This window comes from Apostichopus japonicus, chromosome 2, assembly GCF_037975245.1.
Source record: "Apostichopus japonicus isolate 1M-3 chromosome 2, ASM3797524v1, whole genome shotgun sequence".
In the NCBI taxonomy this organism is placed as follows: Eukaryota; Metazoa; Echinodermata; class Holothuroidea; order Aspidochirotida; family Stichopodidae; genus Apostichopus; species Apostichopus japonicus.
Genome location: NC_092562.1, coordinates 28,306,967 through 28,332,765, shown reverse-complemented (window position 1 = coordinate 28,332,765; position 25,799 = coordinate 28,306,967). Strand labels below are relative to the sequence as shown.

At 37.0% G+C, this 25,799-nt stretch overlaps 2 protein-coding genes across 2 annotated transcripts in view; one reads left to right on the top strand and one right to left on the bottom strand.

Annotated features, from left to right (window-relative positions):
- The window catches only part of LOC139954630 (uncharacterized), a 16,989-nt gene extending 11,102 nt beyond the window's left edge, over positions 1-5,887 (top strand). The window contains exons 14-15 of the mRNA XM_071954527.1: positions 228-332; positions 1,567-5,887. Coding sequence (XP_071810628.1) covers positions 228-332; positions 1,567-1,695 — 234 coding nt within the window. The 3' untranslated portion in view covers positions 1,696-5,887. The remainder of the gene's footprint in view (positions 1-227; positions 333-1,566) is intronic.
- On the bottom strand, positions 5,886-25,799 carry LOC139954641 (uncharacterized). Its single transcript, XM_071954535.1, has 12 exons — positions 25,642-25,799; positions 20,247-20,462; positions 19,376-19,544; positions 18,780-18,916; positions 16,771-17,130; positions 14,238-14,363; positions 12,238-12,564; positions 11,524-11,811; positions 9,736-9,864; positions 8,422-8,571; positions 7,388-7,487; positions 5,886-6,432 (listed from the first exon to the last, which is right to left on the bottom strand). The coding sequence occupies exons 1-11, from the start codon at positions 25,691-25,693 to the stop codon at positions 7,402-7,404; spliced, it is 2,040 nt and encodes a 679-aa protein (XP_071810636.1). The 5' UTR covers positions 25,694-25,799; the 3' UTR covers positions 5,886-6,432; positions 7,388-7,401.

Sequence of the window (25,799 nt, the reverse complement as noted above, 5' to 3'; positions counted from 1 at the left end):
CCATGTACATGCGATGGCATTAACGAATGCTATTTTAACTCAACAAATAAATTTTGGTGCATTTGCATAATGCATAGCCAGAAAAACTTGTAGCAAGCGTTATTTGTATATCCCGACATCTGATGATATTTTCATGAACAATTTATGGCCACGTCAAATTATTGATTAATGTAATACCGAAAACCAGCAAAACGGCAGATTGCTCTCATCTTTTACCGTCCAAACAGCTTGGAAAGATAATTCTGGCGGAGGTTGCGATTGGAATCCCAGAGACGATGAGACAAGCTGATAGGATGAGAGCAGCGGCATCGAGAGGATACGATTCAGTCATTGTGAGTAGAGATTTAAACTGTATGGGAGAGGTTATGGCAAGCCATATGTGCAATAATTTGATAAACCGAGTTAATCGCTGTTAAACTCTGTTATAAACTTAGTTTATCAAATGGATAACCGTGTTTTTCGCGATAAACTCAGTTTATCGAAGTATTGCACATGTGGCTTGCCATAAGAGGTAGCATAAGGAGGGTGGGTTGGATCTACATTACTAGTATGATAGCAATTAATATATTACAACTAAATCTATATCATGGATATGATTCAGTCATTGTGAGTAGAGATTTAAAATGTATGGGAGAGGTAGTATACAGAGGGTATTTTCAGTGTTTGATATATATACATTTCTAGTCTAATTACAATGATTGTAAGACAAACACTGGCTATTACCTATCCTGTCTGGCTAAATTACCATGATGATACCATTCAGAATTGTTAGCTAAGATTTTGAGTTGCTTTTTATGATTCACATATCTAGTCCATTTCCCATGAGTTTGTTAAAAACACAGATTACTTTACCCTCCAGTAGGCTTAAAATCTAGAGGGTGGTACAATTCAGTCATTTATCAGTAGAACAGTGAAACCAGGATTATCCCAACCCCGTTTTCCTTATCCTGAAATATCCTAAGCAGATATCCATCGACTGCTCATGGACTGAGCAGATTTTTATGTTTTTTATAAATGTAATTTTCACAGCACAAGAATGCTACAATGCTGTTGTACTGCTGTAGTACATCATGATGAAACACAATGAATTTTATTTTTGACAGTCCACTATGAAAATAACAAACCTATACTATAGTATGTGAAACTAGATGATCTTGTTTTTCATATCTTGGCAGTCTCTGGTCTGCATTTGTCCCATTAATCCAAGTTCTACTTAGAGTTACAATAAATGACAAATTCAATCTTGTACAGTGGGTGTGAAAGAGACCTAACATTAGACTAAATTGTATGATGATGTTGCAGCAAATTAATTTATTGGGTTAATTTTGTGTTTTAATGGTCTGAACTTTTTTTTAGATTTCTAGGGCTCCTGTTTCCAAAAAATGCTATACATCTTTGCTTTTGCATGGCATATAAATCATACCCAGTATTGTATCACAAACTATGGACCCATCCCCTCCCCCCCCCCCCCTACCTAATGACAATACAACTCAGTGTTTGATATTGATCATTGTGATAGATTCTACCTTAAACCTGGCCTAACTGATGCTTTTATTTTCTGTTTAGACTCAAGGCAGACTACCGGTCAATGAAGAGACCTCATCCTCGGTTCGGACGAGGCAACAAGAATATGTCATCTTTCACCCTTCACAAGCACTACCTCTTTATCTGTTAGAGTATCAAACGAGTAGTTGAGACCACCAGTCCTACCTCTGCATCTATAATCTCCAATTTTTACCATAGCTTGTTTGGCCATTCTTCCATCCTAAAGTACAAGAAGCCATGATTTGGATGGTTTAACCAGAGTGAGGAATTGTGGGTAATATGTCTTGAATCTTGTTGTACTGCAACAGCCAATCCTGTTGCCATGGAAATTGTCTAGGACTATGAAAATGATTACTTAAAAAGCATCTGCTTCTGATACAATCACTCCAACAAAGAAAATATTTGCATAGCTTTTGTGACACTCTTCTGTATTAATGAATATTCATGTTGCTGGATTTCTGTCAATTCCTCTCTCAGTTTCTAGATAAAATCCAGGTATTTTACAACATGGCTTGGTTTACCGATACCACTATTATTCTACCAAATGTCAGAGGCTTTTCTGCGGACAGTAGGCCGAATAACTTCTGTCACATCACCTTGAATCTTATAGTTTAACTGTGGTAACCATGACGACATGTATACTGGTCATTTACCTTCAGGTCACCTTGCAACTGCATCATTATCTTGAGCCATTAGTTTGTTAAACTTTCTCTTCATAAATTTGTGTTTTAACAAATTGGTTTTGTTATTGAAATCAGAATTTTTCTCTTTAAAGTGATTCTGTGTTGTACCCCACAGTATGCTAGGTCAAAGAAACGCAAACTGTGGTCATTAAGATATGTCTTATTAGCTAAGAGTCTTTGAAATCCTCAATATAATTGTGCTTTGATGTTTATTGGCAAACTTACCACAGTTTTGCAAAGTTTAGCATGTTACAAAACACTTGTGAAATTACAAATAATGTGAAGACATGGCCTGTATACTAGCAGCTGTTGCAGATGTTCAACATTGTCGTTAAACTATAAAATAATTATGCAACTGGGTCACAATGAAGCCGCAATGATTATTCATGTACATATTAATATATATATAAAGCAGAAAGGGACATACATGTTCCCTTAAAACATTCTCTATGAGCCAAAATGTTTTAGATTCTTTACTGCCAAAGTTTACAAGCGATGTGCCTATAATAAGTGGTTATTATTCTTATGATCAGTTATTCTGATTTATTTTTTCTATTATCTGTAGTTTGTTTCGAATGAAATGGAGGTGCCGTTCCCCATTGTATGGTATTGTGCGGGACGATGGCTTCTGACTGGTGCCCTACCCCCAACCAAAGAAATGGCTATATAGGGATTTGCCACCAACTAAGGGCTCCATAGCTCACTTGGGTAGTGTACAGAATTTGCAAAATGCTTGGGTCATTTGCTTGAATTTCACTCTTAGCCACAAATGTCTTTGCTATGCACAAGTTGATTTTAATGGAAAGATATTTATTTAAATACATTCAAGAGCAGTGATAGGTCATATTAAAATAAGCTAAGTGAAATATTTAATAAATTTAAGTCAACAATTGTGAAAATTTTGTGAACAAGATAAGCCAGTGTAGGATTATGGCCCATCAGGTATCGTTTGTGTATGTGTAGTTGGTATGATGTTCGGCTCTTCATTAGGAAACATTCAACTGCATGCTTTGTACAGAGGGCAGATTTAATCTGTGGCAGTATCATACTATTTTACTTTCTCCACTTTGTTCTGAAAAATTGCATGAAACGTAAGGTCCAAAAGAAACATGAAGTGTTTATGCATAAAGTTATTATAATTAAAATTTTTTTTTTTTGCTTTACAGTTAATATATACAACAGGTTGGTCTTTCATTTGAGATAAAGTTACAAAAGGATTATTAAAAACTAAAAATTGATAAGAAAACATGGTTAAGTTTAGTAATTATTAGTTATGGTCAGTATAGTTAAGATCTGTTAAGTTCAATTTAGAGAATTCAAGAGCATAGGTTGTATTTAAATAATTTAAGTAGCTAATGTTAAACATAATTCATTTTGATGATTGGTGGTTAACACCTTTATTATCAATGCTAAGTAATGATGTTATTTTTTACTATGAGAATATATTCAAATATATCATCAGTTTCTTACAAACATTCAGATTTATTTTGGTGGCAGTATCAGGACACGAAAGGTCTGAACAGGCACATGACACAGTCATCATTTGTATTGCTAGTAATCTAACAGTGTAGCAGGTGGAGATATATGGGGTGTGTAATATTGAGAGCCACTCCTTATATCTAGGCTCATGGTGCAATAGACTAGGAGAATATGAAGACTTCTATAGACTTTATTTCACATCAATATGTTTTACTTTATTATTAGGAGGAGAAGATTATGATTGTCCATCCTTATAAGTGAATTAAGACTATGTATAAAGACTAACAATGTGTTACTGGTAGTCTCATAATATAATCGTGAAGGTGTATTCTTTATGCCAATGCAGTACTGTGGTATATAACCGGGGGGGGGGGGGGGTGAAGAATGAGTCCTTAAGGTGCAAAGCTGTAGGCTTTAACAACAACATTTATTGCAAAGTGTTCATCTATAGCCAGTTTGTGGGGGAATGGGGGGGGGGGGGGTGGGAGCAAAAGGTTTTCCAATTACTGAGAGGTAAGAGTCCGCAAGTGAAATAAAGTTTAAGAATCAATGTTCGTTTTCTCCTATCGCTAAACAAACGTATCCCATATTGAAACCCAAAATGAGGACCAACAAAGAAAACCTTTTTCTGGTTATCATGGAAATAAATGTTAACTCCTTTCGTATGTTACATCCTTCAGTCACATTCACTGCACCCACTATAACATTCTCATGCATGGTGATGCATATACCCTATTCGATACCCTTTCGGCTGATATTCTTTATCCTAGATTTGAGTGGGGTAGGGTGCAGAGGGAGGGGGAGCAGGGGTGGGAAGGGCAGTATCTCTTACGCGTCATCGAAAGTCATCCGTAAGAGGTAAACTGTATCCGTTCCCAGATGTTCGTCTGTTTTTTTTTTCATTTCATAGTTATCAAGATATTGAAACCGTCCACAGCAAAGAGGAGAAAGTAAATAAACACGTTTTGCCATCTGCTTTTCTCATCAAAGTGGACAAGCGCAGTTTGATTTGGTTATTTTTTTAAATCTTTTTTTAAGCTTTTCATTTTGTTATTCTTTTGTATTTTGTTACTAATTTGCAATAATTTATCATTGAATGTGGATCCGTTCTCTCGGTAGAGTCATCCATAGAGAATATCGGTCGATATTTTTTTGCATTCCATTTTGTTTTATATATATTTTTTAGTTTGGCATTTATTTCTCTTCCTACATCTTGTTTGCATTGTTGTACTGCAGTGACAATCGCGACCAGCTTGAAGTGAAAAGTGTAGTGCGCATGAGAAAAGATATTGATTCAATCGTTATGCAATTTGAGAATTTATAAAAGTTGTTTGCACTTTGACAAAGTTATTGAAAATGGCCGTTTACTTTTTTGATTCCTTGGCTGTAGCCGAAGGAATCTATGCCGTCATGACTGCGTGTGTATGCGTGTATGTGTGTGCGTTTGTTTTGCTATCTGACCGAGGACTTGAACAAAAGAATTTCAGGTCCTCGGTTGTGATTTCTAAAGAATCACCACGTCCTCGGAAGAAATCTATTGTATGGGGGTATTGTTAATGTTACGGTACATGGATTTTTAGTATACAATGGGGTCCTCGGTCTGAATGTAATACAAACATGTGCGTGCGTGTGCGTTTGGTTTGCTATCTGACCGAGGACTTGAACAAAAGAATTTCAGGTTCTCGGTTGTGATTTCTAAAGAATCACCACGTCCTCGGAAGAATTCTATTGTATGGGGTATTGTTAGGGTTAGGGTATGTGGATTTGAACAATGGAAAATACAATGGGGTCCTCGGTTTGAATGTAATACAAACATGCGTGGGTGGGTGTGTATGTGTATGATTGAAACCAATGCATTTTCACCTCAATTGTCCATATAACATTGTTGACTTTGCTGCTGCCATGCAGATTCATTCAGAAAGTGTTATGAAATTCGAAGAAACCACATGTTCGTCACACTAATACTATGAGGATGCAGTGTTGAAGTTCAGATGCAGACAAATTTCATTTCAGCCAGCCATCAGGGGATACCTTTAGTAATGCATAACTTAAACGTGGAAAAAATGTTGTTGTTAGTTAAGGCAAATGTTTTTTATTTGTGAGGGCAAAGGAGCAAGTTATAAATTTCGTTCACATAATGAAGGCAAGTGGAAAAGAAAATAAACGAATGAGAATTAATTCATTGCTGCTCGTATGATTATTGTCAATTTAAGAATAAAACCAGCCACCAAAATATAAATGCTTGTTTTCAAATACTTAAATGTATATGCATTGTTATGCTTTGTCGTCAATTGCATGCCTTAAAGGAGGCATAGAGTTGCGAAATAAAGCTATTCTTCCAAAATCTGCCAGGTCTTTGTAAAGAATTGCTATCCGTTATGTTAAAACGCAATTATTACGTCATAAGTAATAATTAGGTAAAACTGTAAATAGACAAGACGTTGTAAATGCAAAACATATTATTCCTATAAGCAAGAACCAAAGAACGATAAAGAAATAAAAACAATAAAAAACCAAGAAACCGAATTGAATTAAATGAAGGAAAACGTTTGATCAGATTTGCATAACAAAAAATCCGATACAATTTGGACCATCATCAATTAGTCACCAATCAAATGGAATACAAAATAGTAAAATCAAAATCTGACGATTTGGTTGAACCGCCAGTCATAGTCGTTGTCTTTCCTCTTTTCCTGTTTCGTACGTCTTTTTAACCGTCCTCGCTCTGATACAGAGAGAGAGAGGTGAGGTGGAGAGTGGTGGGGGGGGGGGGGAGAGGGGAAGAGAGAGAGAGAGAGAGGTGGAGAGAGAAAAAAAAAGTTGGTGAATGTGTACATAACAAGAATATTGAGTAAAACGGCAAATTCAACCTTGTCATAAAGGTATCAACTTGTGGAACGTATAGCCCAACAATATATTCTAACGATTTCAATTATATATTCATTGTATATTAACTAATATCCCATTCGTGAGATATTGTTATCAAAGTGTTTAAATTAACAAAGCATACTGTCATCATTAATAAATATGGTAAAAATCTTAGCGATGAACAACTTACCCCCAAAAAACAGATAATAATCTTATTATCCAGAGATGACAAAGCCCTAGATTTTAAAATCATCGTGTTTTGGCAGCTTTGTAAATCTTTGATGTCAAAATGCCACTATTGGACCTCAAGCATTTGGCTCTCTAGATTATTGGCAATAAAATCTAATCCATCATTAGGCCATGTGAACAGCTTCAATACTTTCGAAAATGGCGCACGTGTGGCTTCATGATGTCATATTTAGACTTGCTCAAGTTTGCAAGCCTTGTGTCTAAATGAACATGAAACCTGTGTTTCCTCCCACGTGGAATTAACATGATTAGCTGTTTAGGAAAGTTCTTTATGACACATATATAGACCAACAATAACGGTTAAACCTTCTGTCTCCTAATCCGTTTCTACCAATCGAATAATACAAGATTGATATAGACGTAGTCCTGCTGCATCACTGATCCGGAGTCTGTAACCAGTGATTGACGTACATATCCTTACCACGATCTAGATAGGATTTATGACCAGTGACGTAGCAGTGATGCAGGAGATCATAGTAACCATGCATACACTGTCGAAGTGGAAATCGCACTTGATCTGTCGAAAACAACCATGTATGCGAAACAAAATGTAGAAGTCTTACCCTGAAGATGGCGACTATACAATTGGCTGTCCCGTACGGGGATTGCAAGGAGCAGTACAAGTACTCTGGCAATTAGAACCCCAAAATCCTTCTTCACAAGCTAAAAGGAAAACGATATGAAACAAGGGTGAAATCTCTGTTATCTGTAGTGTTTCTATTTACAGTTCTGTAGAGTAACACTGTCTCACAATGTACAAAATTTCTTTGTTTGATGTAAAAAGAAATAAATACCAAAAATAAATACCCAAACAACAAACAGTATCGGTATTAGACTGCACTTATTTTGTCATTTGAGATGGTAGTGTTTTTCGTATATCCCATCCTACTTTTCATAATAAGTGTATTGTGATACCTATAACGACCGAGAATTTTGGGTACAAGTTGGTTCAGACGCATATACCATTAAGCGAATCGTTATGTTGTACACAAAAACAAATATGACAGATATAATGTCGATCGAATTTGTCTGAGTACCTAGCATTATTATACAACGATGTCTTTCATGATTTGGTTTCAACCTCCTGCAATGTATTATCATTACTATACATCAGGAAAAAAATCATATTATGGTGAAGCAGGAGTCGTATGAAGGAGGTATTTGAGGGAGTGTTGTGTGAAGTGGTTGACGCAGTCGATTTGTGATCTAAGGTTTGCAGGTTCGAGTCCTGGCCAGATCATTACGTTGTGCCCTTGGGCGACGCACTTTATCTCCATTGCCTCTCTTCACCCAGGTGCAAAGGTGGGGACTTTTGAGATCAACTGTCAGGGCGCTGTTTAGCTGCTACCATGTGGAAGGACTGTTTCTATGTTTGACAGGTTATCGTTGACAAGGGAAATAGTGTAATGCGCCTTGCATTTTCTTTAAAATATGATGTTACCCTCTAAGAAAGAAAGAAAAAGCCCCAACGATATAGTACCGGTATACGTGGTGGGGGTGACACATTGGGGGGGGGGGGGTGACACATTGGGGGTGCGGGCATGACATATTTGTATGCACCGCTCCGGTCTCTGCTTTATAAGATGTTAAAACTTACGGGTAATGCAATCAGGAGCTTGTAATCCTGGATAACATTTACACCCGACCTTGCCGGGGTTACAGATCAAAATGTTACTGCAATCACTCATTGGAAATACATCACTGCACGCGTATGAACAGTCTTTTCCGATTACGCCTTCATCGCAAGCTAAACAGTAGGAAGAAAATAGGAAAGGGATATTGAATGTCATGAATAACACAACGATGAACACGGTTTGATAACATAGACAGAAAGCAATAACCAAAGAAGCAAACAAATTCGTCAGTCAATCAATCGATCCATCAGTCAGTCAATCCATCAAATCCTACATCCATCCATCAATCAAGTGCATTCAAATAACTGCAGTAAATCAATCAAACCATCTGTCAATCAATTGAATCCTTCAACCAATCAAACAACATATCGATCGTTCAATCAATCATAAATAAAGTGTAGTAAATTAATCGCAGTCAATCATTCAAGCCACCCAGCTGTCAATCAATCCAGAAATGTATCCATCCATCATCCATCCATCAATTAAATAGTCAAATCTATCAAACACTTTCATTCACACTGCAGTCAATCCATCAAGACATCCATCTGTCCAGTGATAGCACAAAGAATCAAGTGATATATCATTCAATTCATCGATCATTCAATTAATCCATCCATCCATCAATCAACCGAGCTGTGAATTTATCCAACCCATCCACACATCCATCCAACTATTAATCCATAAATTCATCCTGCTATCCATCAAACAATCCATCAATTATTCAATCATTCTATCAATCAATCGGTTCCCAATCAATACAGTCTAAGATTAAAATAAGATTAATATAGTCAGACAAGTTTCCTTTTAATACAGTAATATAATTGGCAACTGACGGTTTATTGCTAAAAAATAACTTCTTACGTTTTTGTAATAATGTCTGAAAACCTACATCCATTGTTCCTTCAAATACCAATAAATAAGATTGTAATTAATCAACCTTATCAGTTACTTGTTCATGTTTCAAGGAATTAACTTATACTTTTATGAAGAACCTAATAAAACAATTAGCAAGAAGGAAACTCTGTTATTTATACATCACATATATAGAAAAGCAACGTTTAACTAATGGACTTATTTCCATATTAGGTTTCAGCAAAGTTCATTATGAACCGGTTACTTTTGGTTTCTGCACAAACCTAAACTATGAAAGGTTATTATTCTGTGGGAACAAGTGGTTGGCTAAAAGATACTCGAAGGATAAAAATAACGGACAGCATTCTAATGTTTGGTTATTACAACAATGTACGTCTTATCAAATTTGGATAAGAGGCTCTTACCCTCGTCGCATTCATCTCCAGTAAATCCTGGGTAGCAATTACAAAGTCCGTTGACGTCATCACAAACACCGTATTGACACGGTGGACAAGGGAAACTGTCGCCATCACAAAAAAATCCATCGTCACAATCTGCATGGATGTAAATCAGACAGGCGTTTTGTGGTATTGGTGTACATTGAAACTCTAAAAACGATAAGAAATCTAGACATAGGCGTAGGAGACTCATTTGATTTGTGGGGGGGGGGGGGGGGGGGACAACAACTTGCCCGAAAAATATAACCAAATTTTTTTCCCCGCGCTCCGCGCGCGTTTCACATGTTAATGTGCATATCATATAGGCATTCTTCGGTTATTACATCACATGCCAATAACGTACAATCATTTTCCGTGTTATTACCCTTCCATATTGGTTATAATTATTGGGGAAGTCGTTACAACAATAATGAGAATGATAATAATATAAGTTTAACCATTGAAAAAAACATTACAAATTCTTCTTCTTTCAGTAGGTGCCAGTGGCGGAGCTAGGGGTATTGGTCAGGGGGGAGAGAATGGTCTGCAGGGGCGCTTTCGACACTATCTAAGCGGAGCGCCACCACAAGTTGGCGCGAAGCGTACAGACATTTTTTGAGTAAAGATACTTCCTAGATCGCCGGAAATGAAACTTTCCAGGCCTTGCTAATTTGCAGATAAACGAAGAATAAATAGGTTTCATCGCCATTTGTCCTAAAATTGCACCAACAAAATGTGACAAATGTCAATAGGTATTTGAGAGCGCAATAAAAAAGTCAATAATCGCGAATAAAAAATAAACTGGTGGAAAGCTGAAAAGGGCGCCAGCAGTCCATTTGAGTCCGTCAGGGGTGCATCCGCCCCTCTGACTGTATGGACGCTCCGCCACTGGTAGATGCCTGAAAAATTCTCAGCATATTGCCCAAATTTTCACCAAAAAAATGAAAAACACTCTGCAAATTATTATTCTTCCAGTTGGTGCCCGAAAAATTCTCAGCATATTGCCCGAATTTTCACCCAAAAATATGGTTGTGGGGGGGGGGGGCTGCAGCCCCCAGCCCCCCGCCTCCTACGCCTATGGATCTAGAGCACATAATATGTGTGGACCTGATCAATCATTACAGCGCTGCACTATCTAGATGGGTGGGTCTTGGCTGTGTTCTCACGGAAACTTAAAAAGTCGTAGGCTTTAACTGTATGAAAAACGGCTTTGCTTATATGACGTATCCACCTTTGTGACAAATATCCAGCCATTGTTTATCCTCGGCAACAACCAAGGGCGTAGGAACCGGGGGGCTGGGGGAGCCAGCCCCCAGTGAAAAATATGGAGTGGCGGAAGTATCATTCCGCCTCCCCCCCCCCCCCCCACCGCTCCGCAAGTCAGAAAACCCCTTTTTCATTTCCAAATGAGGAAAAAATCTTATTTGGAGCACCAAATTGCATCTAAGGCCAGGTGAAAATGCAAAATTATTTACAAAATGGAGTGGGTGTTGAAGTGTGCTATATTGCACCAAATTGCATCTGAGGCCACCTGGAAATACAAAAAAAAAATCCAAAGGGGAGGGGGACACCCCTCCCCTTAGACCCCTCCCCCAGGCCGGCCATCAGTCTTCAGCCCCCCCACTCAAAAGTAACTTCCTACGCCACTGGCAACAACTGTACAAACTGGGCGAAAGGGTGGTGGGAAAGGGTCAGGCAGGGGATGTGGTTGGTGTTGGGAAGGGGTCAATAAGAATATCAGAAACCATAACATACCGACATTTTGTAGGAACTTACTTCTAACAAAGAGATAAAAGAGTGGATGCCATGTCCGCTTCTCTCTCCCTGGACGATAAACTTCATAGATACTATCGGTTAGTCCGCTACCAGACAATGTACAGACTAGGCTCCCATCGCATGATGGGACTGGCACAGGAGCGTTTGGATTACCCATTGCGTCGAAGGTTGTGCAACGCCATCTGAGAGATGGTTCAAATCTATCCAGTCCGTCTTCAAGAAACTCAGCTCCGAGGGATACGCTTTGGTCTCGACTAATGGTGTATGTATAAAGTGTGTTGACGAATCCTTCAAGGAAGAAAACAAACGAAAAATAACAACGGATACTAATCGCAAATTTATGACTTTTGCTTATTGACAATTATCACAAACCTTTAATGCCATGTATTATATATATATATATATATATATATATATATATATATATATATATATATATATATATATATATATATATATATATCAAGATATATGTATATATATATATATATATCAAGATATATGTATGTATATATATATATATATATATATATGTATATATATATATATATATATATATATATATATATATATATATATATATATATATATATATATATATATATATATATATGTATATGTATATATATATATATATATATATATATATGGTCCATTCCTTTATTTTTACAGGAACAACATAGCAACTTGATCGTTAATACTCATAACACATACCACTGTTTTCGGTTGCAATGCATGGTATCGACTCTTCCAGTAGACTCTCATCATCTGGTACAAACTCAGCTCGGTAAACACCGAAGCGTCTCCCTCTTGCTTGCGGTGGCACAGCCGCAGAGAAACCTTCATAATAAGGTGCCGTGGCAGTATTGCTTATTACAGTGTGCATGGGGAGTTTAAGCCATCGTCCTGTACGCGCCGCTCTGCCAACATCGATGGTTCCTGCCTCTGTTGTAACACCCACCACATCTACACTACCTCCACTTCGTCGCAGTGCAAGAGGGTTTTTAACCAAGCAGCAGGCATCGATACGTGGTATTGGGTCTGTTTTGTTCAAAGACGAAGGAAAAAAGTAAAGATGGAAAATCAATATTGGGAAATAATAAGATCCTTCCATGATATGCATATTGGTTTGAATGTAAAATACGAATAAGCGAACATTAATATATATATATATATATATATAACTATCTATATATATATATATATATCTATCTATATATATATATTTATATATATATATATATGTGAAAATCGTAATGAGTTGGAAAATCAAGAACAGTGAAAAAACTTTCAGCGGACACCGGGATTCGAACCACGGGCCTCCCGCTCTGTACGCGGACACCCTAACCACTAGGCTATGGACGCTGATTGTATGTCCAGAGGTTCGAAACCGGTAAGGAAGATCGTAATTCCACTGTAGGCGTTTGTCACCTATATCGAACAATACTAGTTCTGTTTTTGGTGACATATTTTGCCCTACTCTAGAGATCAAACGTGATGCTATCCAACTCGAAAATGATTTTCGAGCCATAGCCTAGTGGTTAGGGTGTCCGCGGGAGGCCCGTGGTTCGAATCCCGGTGGTTCGAATCCCGGTGGAGGCTGAAAGTTTTTTCACTGTTCTTGATTTTCCAACTCATTACGATTTTCATTTATATATATTCATTTGCCTTTGTCGTTTACCTCCATTGCATATATATATATATATATATATATATATATATATATATATATATATATATATATATATATATATATATATATATATATATATATATATATATATATATATATATATATATATATGTATATACATATAATTATTTATAGCGTCCATAGCCTAGTTGGTTAGGGTATCCGCGTACAAAGCGGGAGGCCCGGGTTCGAATCCCGGTGGAGGGTAGAAGTTTTTTCACTGTTCTTGTTTTTCCAACTCATTAGATTTTCATATATATATATATATATATATATATATATATATATATATATATATATATATATATATATATATATATATATATATATAACTGTTTGTTAACATGTTACCGAGTCCCTATAGCCAATATTATCCTGATTTATTTTGTGTTGAATCGGTGTCAGTTTCCTGATTTGCGTAAGACTGAGTAGGCCAGCCGCTTTAATTAATATGCTTCAGTTTCATGGAAGGGTCATTGCAAGAAATTCAAAGTAGTAGTGTTAGTAGTAGTGTTAGTAGTAGTACTTTGTAATGGTCTTGGTTAATAAGAAGGATGTCAACGTTGTGCCTAAAGGCCCGGTCACACTATACCGATCTTTTATCGGAATACTACCCGATTTTTCCGGAGGAATCGAAACAGCCAGTTTTTCGTTCGGGTCTTCTAGCCACAGTGATAAAGGACCTGATTTGCTATCTGTTGAGCCACTCCGATGTGGAATAGCCCTCTCCTAACTTTTCACATTGACTCCGTTTCCTTTTATCGGATAGCTATCCGATTTCTCTTCCGATTTTTATCGTATTTCGATGTGACGTCACTTCAGATTGTAGTCCGTTCCAGAACCCCTCAGATTTGGAGTAGGTATTCGAATATTCCACTGCATTCATTACATTCACTTCCACAAACCTCACTCTTTGGCCTACAATCGGAAAAATCGGACCGTATTCCGATAAAATATCGCTGTAGTGTGACCGGGCCTTAAAGGTCATCCTTCAACAATAGCTAGGACTGTATATACTTACCCCGACATTCGCCTTCAAGGTCGGGATCAGCACAGTTCGGTGTTGCTGAGTTCTCGCATTGACATGTATCACCGCCCGCATCGTCGAAACAGAAGCCACAGCCTGTAGCGCATTCGCATGTGGTTTCTAATAGTAACAGAAATATTTACATCGCCATGGAGGAGACAAAAAATATGAAAAGACTTTATTAACATGATATGTAGATTTTGTAGAGTCCTAGAAATTCATCTTTGCCATATTTTAATAGCATTTGACGCGTTACACGGTAGCAGTATTTTGAAGGTATACACACATGCGACTTTTAAATGTCCCATTGTTGCTGTGAGTGGAACGCACGATGACACATCTTGTTCCCCTTCTGTGAACATCTATGAAACTCAAAAGTCATCTATCCAATAAACGATATTTGGACATGTGCTACGACAAAAAGTGGTATACTACCAAACCGTACGCCACCTTCAAAGGAATCGTATCAATTCCCTTCTAAATTGCAGCTCGGTTACACGTAAATGCATATCATCGCCTTTACTGAGCCTGGAATCAGAACGTTAACATCGAAACGTCAGTTCGTCGTTAGTCAGATTCATCTGAACAACGATAATATGCAAGGTATGGATTTTACATTAAATTGCTTAAATTCTCAGTACCGTACTTGTCTACCAAATTGAACCTTCGACCTTTTCCAGCTTTACTGCACTAAATTCTCATTGAAAATCACAACGTTTTATGCAATTTTCATATCAATATCCATTATTTTAATTGAGTTATCTGTCGTTAAAAATTTTGAACTGAATAAACCTCGCCAATTTTTTACGAGTCCTTTGATTTTACAAACTTCAATCACAATTTGCAAGCCCCGCCCAACAGATCATGCGCCAATCATTTTCTTTGTTTGTTACGACCGTGAGGCCTAGGACTACTTTCACTTTCGTGGCTATCCTGTCTTAGATCCGTTCTCTTGAATAATACCTTTCTCTCGGTCTTACCGAAGTAGCTTGCGAAATTGTGTCATTTCCTTCCATTGCAATGAATAAAAAAGTGTTTTCAGACGTTTCCTCCGTAGAATTGTAAAAAGTGGTTGATAGGACTGCATTAAAATCTTGATCGGGCCGCATGTCTAGACTATTTCGTTTACATTTGTGTAATGAACATGCTGTCATGGGCAGTCAGCAGTGATTTTACGCTAAATCGCTCGCGCCATAAGGGTAAATCGCTCGTGCCATAAGGGCACCAGAATATAAATTTCTTTCTTTCGATTGCGACAGCATTTTCTCCATTAAAACTACCAGGTCAGTGTGCATTCAGAATGAGAAAATTTGAATCAACTTTGGAGTGTTTTTTTTTTCCGAAATTCATCAGCAAACCTGCATTAGGACTTTAACAGTAAGGTTTCTTAGAAAGAAAACCTTCTTAAAAGAGAAACAAGAAAAGATAAAAGAAACAAATTTAGACGACGCGCCAATAACTCCGTCTAAGTCAGTTGTTTAACAAGATCAGTAGAAGTTATGTCATTGTATGTTCCTGTCTCCACAATAGTGACATGTCGCCGCATACGATAACTAAAAATGTAAAACCTTTATGGATAAACTCTCCTTAAAACGTGGAACCAACTAAGAAGTGTTTTTTTTTTGTTATCATCTCGGCTTCTTATGCACGATAAGAAAATCTACCCGGTAGAACAGATCTATATGTAGAAATTTTCGGCCATCTGACTTGATTTGATTTAATTTATTTCTAACATCACTTTCTTGTATTAAGGCTTTGGACATATTCCTGTGACGATTTGATGGAACTAACATAATCGTACACATTAAGAGTACGTCGTCATCACGACTACAGGTAACCATACTTCGCAAACGTAACCGGTACTTGAAATTAATACTTGGAATTTCGAAATGACAAAACAATTGGACCCATGGCTTTATCTTAACGCGTTTGCTCGTTGGTAGCGTAAGTTCAATTTGTTGCCAGTTTATGATTTACCAAGGATTTGTCATAATGATCGTGCCTACCACAGTGGTTCGCTACCATTCTTGGCATTGCTAGCCACAGGGATATCTCTTTCCTGTTCTACCCTTTCCTGTACATACCCACGTATGTCCTATCATTATGAAACGGCCATAACTAACATGGTTGGAAAAACGGTTCATTTTAGTTTCCTCTTGTAGTAGTGTATTAACTTTTAGTAAGTTAACAGTACACTTCACTTCATGGCACACAAGTAACATCGTGCTTTGGACGAAATCAATCGGAAGGTTGCACTTATTTGCATGGTATTTCGTTCGCCAAAAGTCGCACAATAGCAGTTTATATATATTTCGTAATTCAAAAACCAAAATACAAACAGTCATAAATCAATGGCGCTCACTCCAATTTCTACGTTCATTGTTTTTTTCTGTCAGAAGCAGTGACCTTACCCCATCCCCAACCGTCTATCTCCCACCCCTTCAAAACATCTGATCATTACCCCCACCCGGGCGTATATTACCCCAAGGTTAGGAACTACCGCTCTAAGCAATAATAGATAACGTACCACAAGCAGCTATACAGGCTGAGCCACACACAGACAATCCATTTACGTCACCATCGATGATACCGTCGCTTCCCGTTTCCAACGGTGCTATGCCATCTCGTTCACTTTGTGAACCATCTAACCAAGGTGCTACCGGGTACCTGGATAATTCATATTGTGTATTATCGTCGTCTACATCGGTAGCGATCAGGAAATAAACGTAGTCATCCGCAACATCAACACAACTGACTCGTGCAGCCTGCGGCGCGAGACCCTGGCCCGTAAATACTGATATAGAAGACACTGTTATTGTACCTGCGCCATTCCAGTATAATAGTTGGGCATTTGTTTGAGTGTCAAATGTGACAAATATGTAAACGTCTGTAATGAGAAAAAAGAAAGAAACCACACACACATAAATATATATATATATATATATATATATATATATATGTCTATATATATATATATATATATTATTTTAATTTATTTATTTTGCTTATTTATTTTTTATTATTTTGATTTAAATTCACATATACCAATTTCCTTCGACTTATACCAGTTTCCAGCAGCTTAAATTGACTTCTACCGATTGAAATCGACATATACCAGTTTAATTCTACATATCGTCTATTTAAATCGACATATACCAGTTTAATTCGACATATCATCAATTTAAATCGACATATACCAATTTAAATCGACTTATACCAGTTTAAAACGACATATACCGATTTAAATCGACATGTACCAATTTAAATCGATTTGTTCATAATTACCATTGACATAATCATGATGAACACCTTTGCTAGCTTGCTAGCTTTGTAATTTTGGAACTATTTAATTATTCGCCCGCCTTGTCAGGAGGTGTTTGCACGTGATGTATCTTCACATGTCAATCATCACCGAAATCGGGATTTGGAGTATGTTAATGAGCTAAATCGATGATATGTCGATTTAAATAGGTACATGTCCATTTGAGTTGCTAGAAACTGGTATAAGTCCACGGAAACTGACTTCTACCGATTAAATTCGACATATCATCGATTTAAACTGGTAGATGTCGATTTAAATGGACATATCATCGGTTTATTTTACATATCATCGATTTAAATTGGTATATGTCGATTTAAATTGACATATACCGATTTATTTTACTTATCATCGAATTAAATTGGTATATGTCGATTTAAATCGATGATATGTAGAATTAAACTGGTATATGTCGATTTAAATCGATGATATGTAGAATGAAACTGGTATATGTCGATTTAAATAGATGATATGTAGAATTAAACTGGTATATGTCGATTTCAATCGGTAGAAGTCAATTTAAGCTGCTGGAAACTGGTATAAGTCGAAGGAAATTGGGGTATGTCGATTTAAATCGGTATAAGTCGATCTCCCACGATTTGAGACTGATGGCCCGCCATAGATGTTATGTCTTGTTAAAGAATTAATCCATTTCATTATCTGATTGCAAACAAAGAGAGGAGTAGAATGTATCGAGAAGGGGGTTGGTGAGGAGATGAAAAAGAGGGGGGGGGGAAGGGGCTGGGAGTGCATACTTTGGTAATGAATATGTATACCCTTCCCATCCATTCACTCACATATGAATGTGCCCAATGTCATTTAAGTAACACACATAACTGAGAAAAAGTGTACATTTCAAGCGGCACATAGGCATACATACTAAATATTAATTCATATTCTTGCCCTTATCTCTCACTTTCTAGGTACCTACATAAATATTCTCTATGATGTGTTGTCCACCCCCCCCCCAAAAAAAAACAAAAACACCATGAACAACCAAAAAGTTCTTCCTAATACTGCAAGCACTCTTCGTGCACTACAATACTGCGTATTTGCAAGCAAATTAAGTTCTAGTTCACTTTGTATTTTCGAAAATTCCCAAAAATAGGTATCAACAGCGTTTGGAGTTCACACCCCATTGTGACGGTGGCAGTAGAAACCTATAGTTATTGACCTGCCCTCGGATCGATACCTGACCGGCCAAAATATATGCTTACCTGTTACACTTTCTTGGTAACTTGCTATGCATCGAGGTGCTCTCTGCAGAGTAATATCCTCCGTAATGATTGGAGCCCCGGCGAGGCTATTACAGTCATAGATTCGTGTTTTTAAGATAGTGCATACTATGAAGTAACTGTTTAAGCAGAGAAATATTAAAGTATCATTCATAATACGCATGTTATCATGTAATTGAATAGTCCAGAAATAAGTTTCAATACTAAGTTGAACACCTGCGAATTATGCAAATTTCCACATGGTAACTCAGGAGCGAATCCCAGTAAGAGGATTTCCGAAAAGTTAAATTGCAACTTCAAAACCGAGGATCGCATTAAAATGAAGTATCAGGAGTGTCCATGGCACTTGGGAAGAATCAAGTATAATCAATCACAAAATCTGCTGATTGTTTTATTATTTCGTTAGGAATAGATAGATAGGTAGATATATAGATAGATTGGAGAAGAGTGAGGCAATCAGAGTAAATGTATAGTAAGCTTAATAAAGCATATCGCATTTCACGACTTATAGCAAAATGAATCACAAGTATCGAAGGTTAGCGTTTTACCGTTGATAAATCATCACAACCACAACTTACCATTCGCTATCTGTCGAGAATTCAATGCTAGCCCTGCCCTCTACTCCTAAAGTTAGATCTATGACATCTTCGACTGGATTCGTCGTTATTATGGTTACGAAAGTATTGTCGGAGTCGTCAGAAAGGCTCACCGCTAACAAGTTGCAGCGACACGCAATCGATTTGAGAGCTGATGCGTTGAAAGGGAAAGAGGGAGAGAGAGATGAGAAAGGGAGGCAGAAAAATTAAACTTATACATTTTTAATTAAAATTTTATATTAAATAGAAAGACTTTTTTTTGCTTTTATAAAACAGTGTCCGTTTTCGAAACGTTTCTCCATGTATTCATTTACATTGTCACAGTATCTACCGTGTGCCATAAGTAAACAATTTCAGTCAATACCATAACACATTACCACAAACATGACCGGAAATGTGATGATTCATAAATACTTAGCACGTTCAAAAAAGAAAAAAGAGACACGTTTTGCAATGTATGAAGTAACCATGCACATAATAACATTTTCATGTGCACTACATTATCATCATTATCATTATCATCATCATCATCATCATCATCATCATCATCATCATCATCATCATCATCATCATCATCATCATCATCATCATCATCATCATCATCATCATCATCATCATCATCATCATCATCATCATCATCATCATCATCATCATCATTATCACCATCATCATTTCAAAACGTTTCACACAGACATCAATTTATATACACTTTTACTAATCTTTCAGGAAGAATTGCGGAATTATACACAAACTCGTACATAGAAACGACATCAATCTCATTAGAAAGATTGGAAAGAAAGCACACACACACAGTAAAAAACAAAAACAAAGGAGCTGGGGGTCGGTGATTTACTTCGTCCAGCCGGAGCTGTATAGATGGCCGTAGGATCCGGATTCTTGAAAACAGAATCCCCTTCGGTGTAGTAGAAGTCGGTTCCGTCAAAACAAGATTTCCGTTTGCTACTAACGGCGGCAGAATTTACAACAGGAGTAACCGTTGTTCCATCGGTGCTGTCGATTCTCGTCCCAATATCGTAGTAAATAATGGATGGTAGAGGAGTGGGTTGACCTACGGTATAAAACAGAGAGAACAGTAAATGACAACGTGTAAGAAATTAATAGCCCAAAACCAATCAGTAACATTTTAAAATGTGGCTGAGAGAGCTACAGATAGTAGGCCTACTAGAATATTTTGAACGTGATGCATATATAATGTGACGGCATGGTACATATAGTATAGTGCATAGCATAGTACATACACGCACGCACACACATGTTTGTATTTCATTCAGACCGAGGACCCCATTGTATTTTCCATTGTTCAAATCCACGTACTCTAACCTTAACAATACCCCATACAATAGAATTCTTCCAAGGACGTGGTGATTCTTTAGAAATCACAACCGAGGACCTGAAATTCTTTTGTTCAAGTCCTCGGTCAGATAGCAAAACAAACGCACACAAACACACATACACATATATATTGGCTATTAATTGTTTTCTTACTTCAAGTAGACAAGCTTTTGTAAAAATGTCTAACGAACCAATTGACTTAGTTTAGTTTGGTGAAGTAGAAAAAAGAATCAGGTGGGACACTCAAGTCCCCATCAGGGACCCTATAGGAGAGAAGAAAAAACTGAAGACACAAACACTAAGACCCGATAACAATGCTTCAAGTGCTTGTCCAAAGCATTCTTAAACCCATTCACACTACTTGCAAGTACAACTTTCTCAGGGAAACCGTTCCAAGCATTCACAACCCTATTAGAATACAAAGTTATGCAGAATATTAATCAAACTTTGTGTCTTTTGGAGTGTAAGACAATGACCTCTGGTACAACTACTATTAGCAAACATGAAAAGTCAGTTAAAGATAAATTTTGAAAACCATACACACCATCTTGAAAACCTGAATCAAGCTCCAGTGTGGTGAGATTCATGAGTTGTAACCGCCTATAATAGGGAACACCCTTTACGGAACTAATCATCCTAGTAGCCCTCCTCTGGACCTCCTCGAGTACTTCCTTATCCGTAGCAAAATATGGGTTCCATGCCTGCACAACATACTGCATACAGCAACTAAGTCCTTGTTCAGAAAACTGAAGTTCCTCTTGATCATATCTAAAACCCTATTACCTCTTTAAGCAATGCTCTTTGCGACAATGTTAAGAAGGTTGCAGAGATGATTTAATGTAGATAACTAGGTCTCTTTCAACAAAGACCCCCTGCAACTTCTCACCATTAAGATTGTAGGTATACGTTTGGTTACTACTACCAATATGCATCACCTTGCATTTATCAATATTAAAAAAACATTTGCCATCCCTGTAACCAGGAATAAACCTTATCTAAATCCATTTGAAATTTCTCAGGATCGCTTTTTGGAAGAGACCTCAGAATACAGTTTGGTGTCATCAGCAAAATTCTTAGCTGTACACAAAATATCTCTGTCAATGTCATTTATATAGGCAACAAACAACAAGGGACCCAAAAACAGACCATTGTGGCGTACCACTAGTAGCGTCCTGCCAAGAAGAAGCACATCCTTTAATTACCACCCTCTGTTTCCTACTACCAAGCCAATTCTCAATCCAAGACAGTTAAACTCCCATTAACACCCATACTCTTCAGCCTATAAGTAAAAGACGCTGGTGGGGAACTTTATCAAAGACCTTCTGGAAATCCAGGAACACAACATATACAAACTTCTGTCTACTTAGTGAGCTTGTTACAGCTTCCATAAACTCAAGAATGTTAGTGAGACAAGACCTTTTATAACATAAGCCATTTTAAGACTCTCTGATCAAAGACTGACTACTGAAGGAGACTGACCAGAGACTGTTTAACACTAGACTCCATGACCTTACAAACAAAACTAGTGAGACTTATACGGTCCTATACTTACAGGGCTTCGACTTATCACCCTTCTTGAAAATTGGTGTAATGATTAGCACATATCCAGTCTTGAGGAACATAACATTCATTCAATGAGAGCGGAACGCAGAAATGGTGTAGAAAAGTCTTTAGCTAATACGGATGGATTGTATCAGGTCCACAAGCTTTAGATACATTTAGACAAAGCAGCTCCTTTAAGACAACCTCATCGGTTCCGAAAATAAGACAGTATCCAGTTTAGGACCATCACTTCCCCCATAAAATCAGGAATACTATTCATATCTTCCCTTGTAAAAACCGACACAATAAAGTTGTTCAAAAGATCTGCAAGATCCTGACTATCAGTAACTATAATATCTGCCTGTGGTGCCCTAAGAAAAACAATCTCATCTTTAACTTTCTGACCTGACATAAAAAAGAAGGCCTTTGGTTTATCCTTACTATTTAAGGCAATTTTATTTTCGAAATTCAATTTTCCATCAGAGACTAAGCGTTCTACCTTCAGCTGATGAATTTTATACTTGGCCAAAAGAGATTCAGAATAAGTCCTCCTATAGTTTTAAACATCTTCCACATTTTACGTTTTTGCCTAATTGCACACCTTACTTTCTTATTCATCCAGGAAGGCATACTGCTTTTACGACGACGATTCTTCCACGGAACATGCTTTTCCATTATGACCTTAACTTATCAGCTAAACAAATCCAAGATTGAGAAGCACTGATATCTCTAAACAAATTAATCTAATCTGTACCCTTTAGTAAAGTTTCAATTGCCTCTGTATCTGATCTCGAAAAATCAGAGACTTCTTCATTGCTAACATAATTTACAACCTTGCATACAACCTCAAAAGCTTGTATATCATGATCGCTAGTTCCTAGTTTTCCATAGACCAGTCAAATCAACAACATTGCTTGGATCAGAACTCAGGACAAGATCCAGGATGTTATCCCCCTAGTAGGGAAAGTATCATTCTGATGTTAAACGCAATCTTGCACAACATCTAGAAAGTTATTACCCTTCCTATACCACTGGAACCATCTATTTCAATTAATGTCAGATTCATAATGCCCTTTTAACAGGCCTCTTATATTGTGGTTCTTGTTCAAAGCCAATTCTACAATGGGTGCTCGTATGAAGCTTCACTTATCCATATCATCGCTCCCCGTTATTTGACTATAGGCTTCGTTTGACTGTTTTAATTCTGTAAAACTACTTTGAAAATATAAATTTGATAAGATAAATTCCAAGCGATTTGTATTGTCATAGGCGTAGGAGACCAATTTGATTTGGGGGGGGGGGGTGTAACGACTTGCCCGAAAAATATAACCAAAATTTTTCGCACGCGTTTAACATGTTAATGCGCGTTTAACATCTTAAAGTGCATATCATATAAGCATTCATCGATTATTACATTGCCTGCCAATAACATACAATCATTTGCCATGTTACTACCCTTCCATATTGGTTATAATTATTGGACAAGTCGGTTTCAATAATAATGATAATGATAATAATATTATAAGTTTAACCATTCAAAACACATTGCAAATTATATTTCTTACATTAGGTGCCCGAAAAATTCTCAGCATATTGCCCGAATTTTTTCAAAAATATTTGGTTGGGGGACTGCAGCCCCCCAGCTCCCAGCCCCCCGCTTCCTACGCCCATGTGTATTGTGTAGCTACACATACAAACAACAAATTATCAGTTGATCCCGTTACTCTTTACTCTAATTTTGTTTTATATCTGTGTAACATATTTTGTGTCCTCTCGTTGCAGGTTGAAATTAAAATAATTGAAAAAATACACTCAAATTTATTTACTTTCAGTAGGTGCCCGAAAAATTCTCAGCATATTGCCCGAATTTTCACCCAAAAAATTGAAAAACACATTGCAAATTATTCTTCTTTCAGTTGGTGCCCAAAAAATTCTCAGCATATTGCCCGAATTTTCACCCAAAAAATGAAAAACACACTGCAATTTATTCTTCTTTCAGTAGGTGCCCGAAAATTTCTCAGCATATTGCCGAATTTTCACCCCAAAAAATTGAAAAAAACACACTGAAAATTATTCTTCTTTCAGTAGGTGCCCGAAAATTTCTCAGCATATTGCCCGAATTTTCACCCAAAAATTTGAAAAAAACACACTGAAAATTATTCTTCTTTCAGTATGTGCCCGAAAATTTCTCAGCATATTGCCCGAATTTTCACCCAAAAATTTGAAAACACATTGCAAATTATTCTTCTTTCAGTAGGTGCCCGAAAAATTCTCAGCATATTGCCGAGTTTTCACCCAAAAAATTGAAAAACACATTGCAAATTATTCTTCTTTCAGTAGGTGCCCGAAAAATTCTCAGCATATTGCCGAATTTTCACCAAAAAAATTGAAAAACACATTGCAAATTATTTTTCTTTCAGTAGTTGCCCGAAAAATTCTCAGCATATTGCTGAATTTTTACCCAAAATTTGAAAAAAACACCGCAAATTATTCTTCTTTCAGTAGGTGCCCGAAAATTTCCCAGCATAGTGCCCGAAAATTCACAAAAAATGTTGGCTGGGGGCCCCAGCCCTCGGCTCCTACGCCTATGCTTATGAGTATGAGTACAACGTAGATTTGTACTTTTGTTATGCGTATGAGTACAACATAAATTTGTACCTTCTCATGAGTATGAGTACAAAGTAGATTTGTACCTTTGTTATGCGTATGAGTACAAAGAAGATCTGTATCTTTGTTATGAGTATGAGTACAAAGTAGATTTGTATCTTTCTTATGAGTATGAGTACAAAGTAGAATTGTACCTTTGTTATGAGTATGATTACAAAGTATCTAAGTTTGAGTTTCATGACGAGTATCTCTACTAGATTTCAAAATTTCTGTGCAGTACAAATCCATGAAGGCGACGGAGTTTAGAGTATACGTACTCGGGTACTTAATAGCTGAGACAAGATGATGTATATAAACCTTGCTATTTCGGGGATTAATTTAAATAATTTCACTCAAATTTTATCGATAAGTGTCAGCTGATTCGATTTTTTTTTTTTGGGGGGGTGGGATGTTCTTTCAGTTTTCCTTAAATGACCAAACTTGCGTTTTCGTATAGCCTATAGTTAAAAAGACCGAACAATGTCAGGTATTTAGCAGTAAGATGAAATGAAAGGAAAGAGCAACTTTACAACAAATATCAATACTTTTAGAGGGACTGCATGGGGGATCGATACCTTGCCAACAGGTTTTTGATAGTTGTAAAAATCTAACAACATTTGAACACTAGTAATAATCTTAATGATAATAATAATACAAATATTAGTAATGAAAAAAAGAAAACAATAGTCACAATGGATAAAACTTACCCGATATCCCTGCAATGAAAGCAAAAAACAGTACTAGGCTTAAGGTAGCCATAGCGGAGACCCTTTTCCTAGTCTGCAAATGATGGGGAGCTTAGGAGTGGTACCTTCCCCGATATGTAAGTGAGAATAATATTTCGTATCAAAGTGACCACTATATA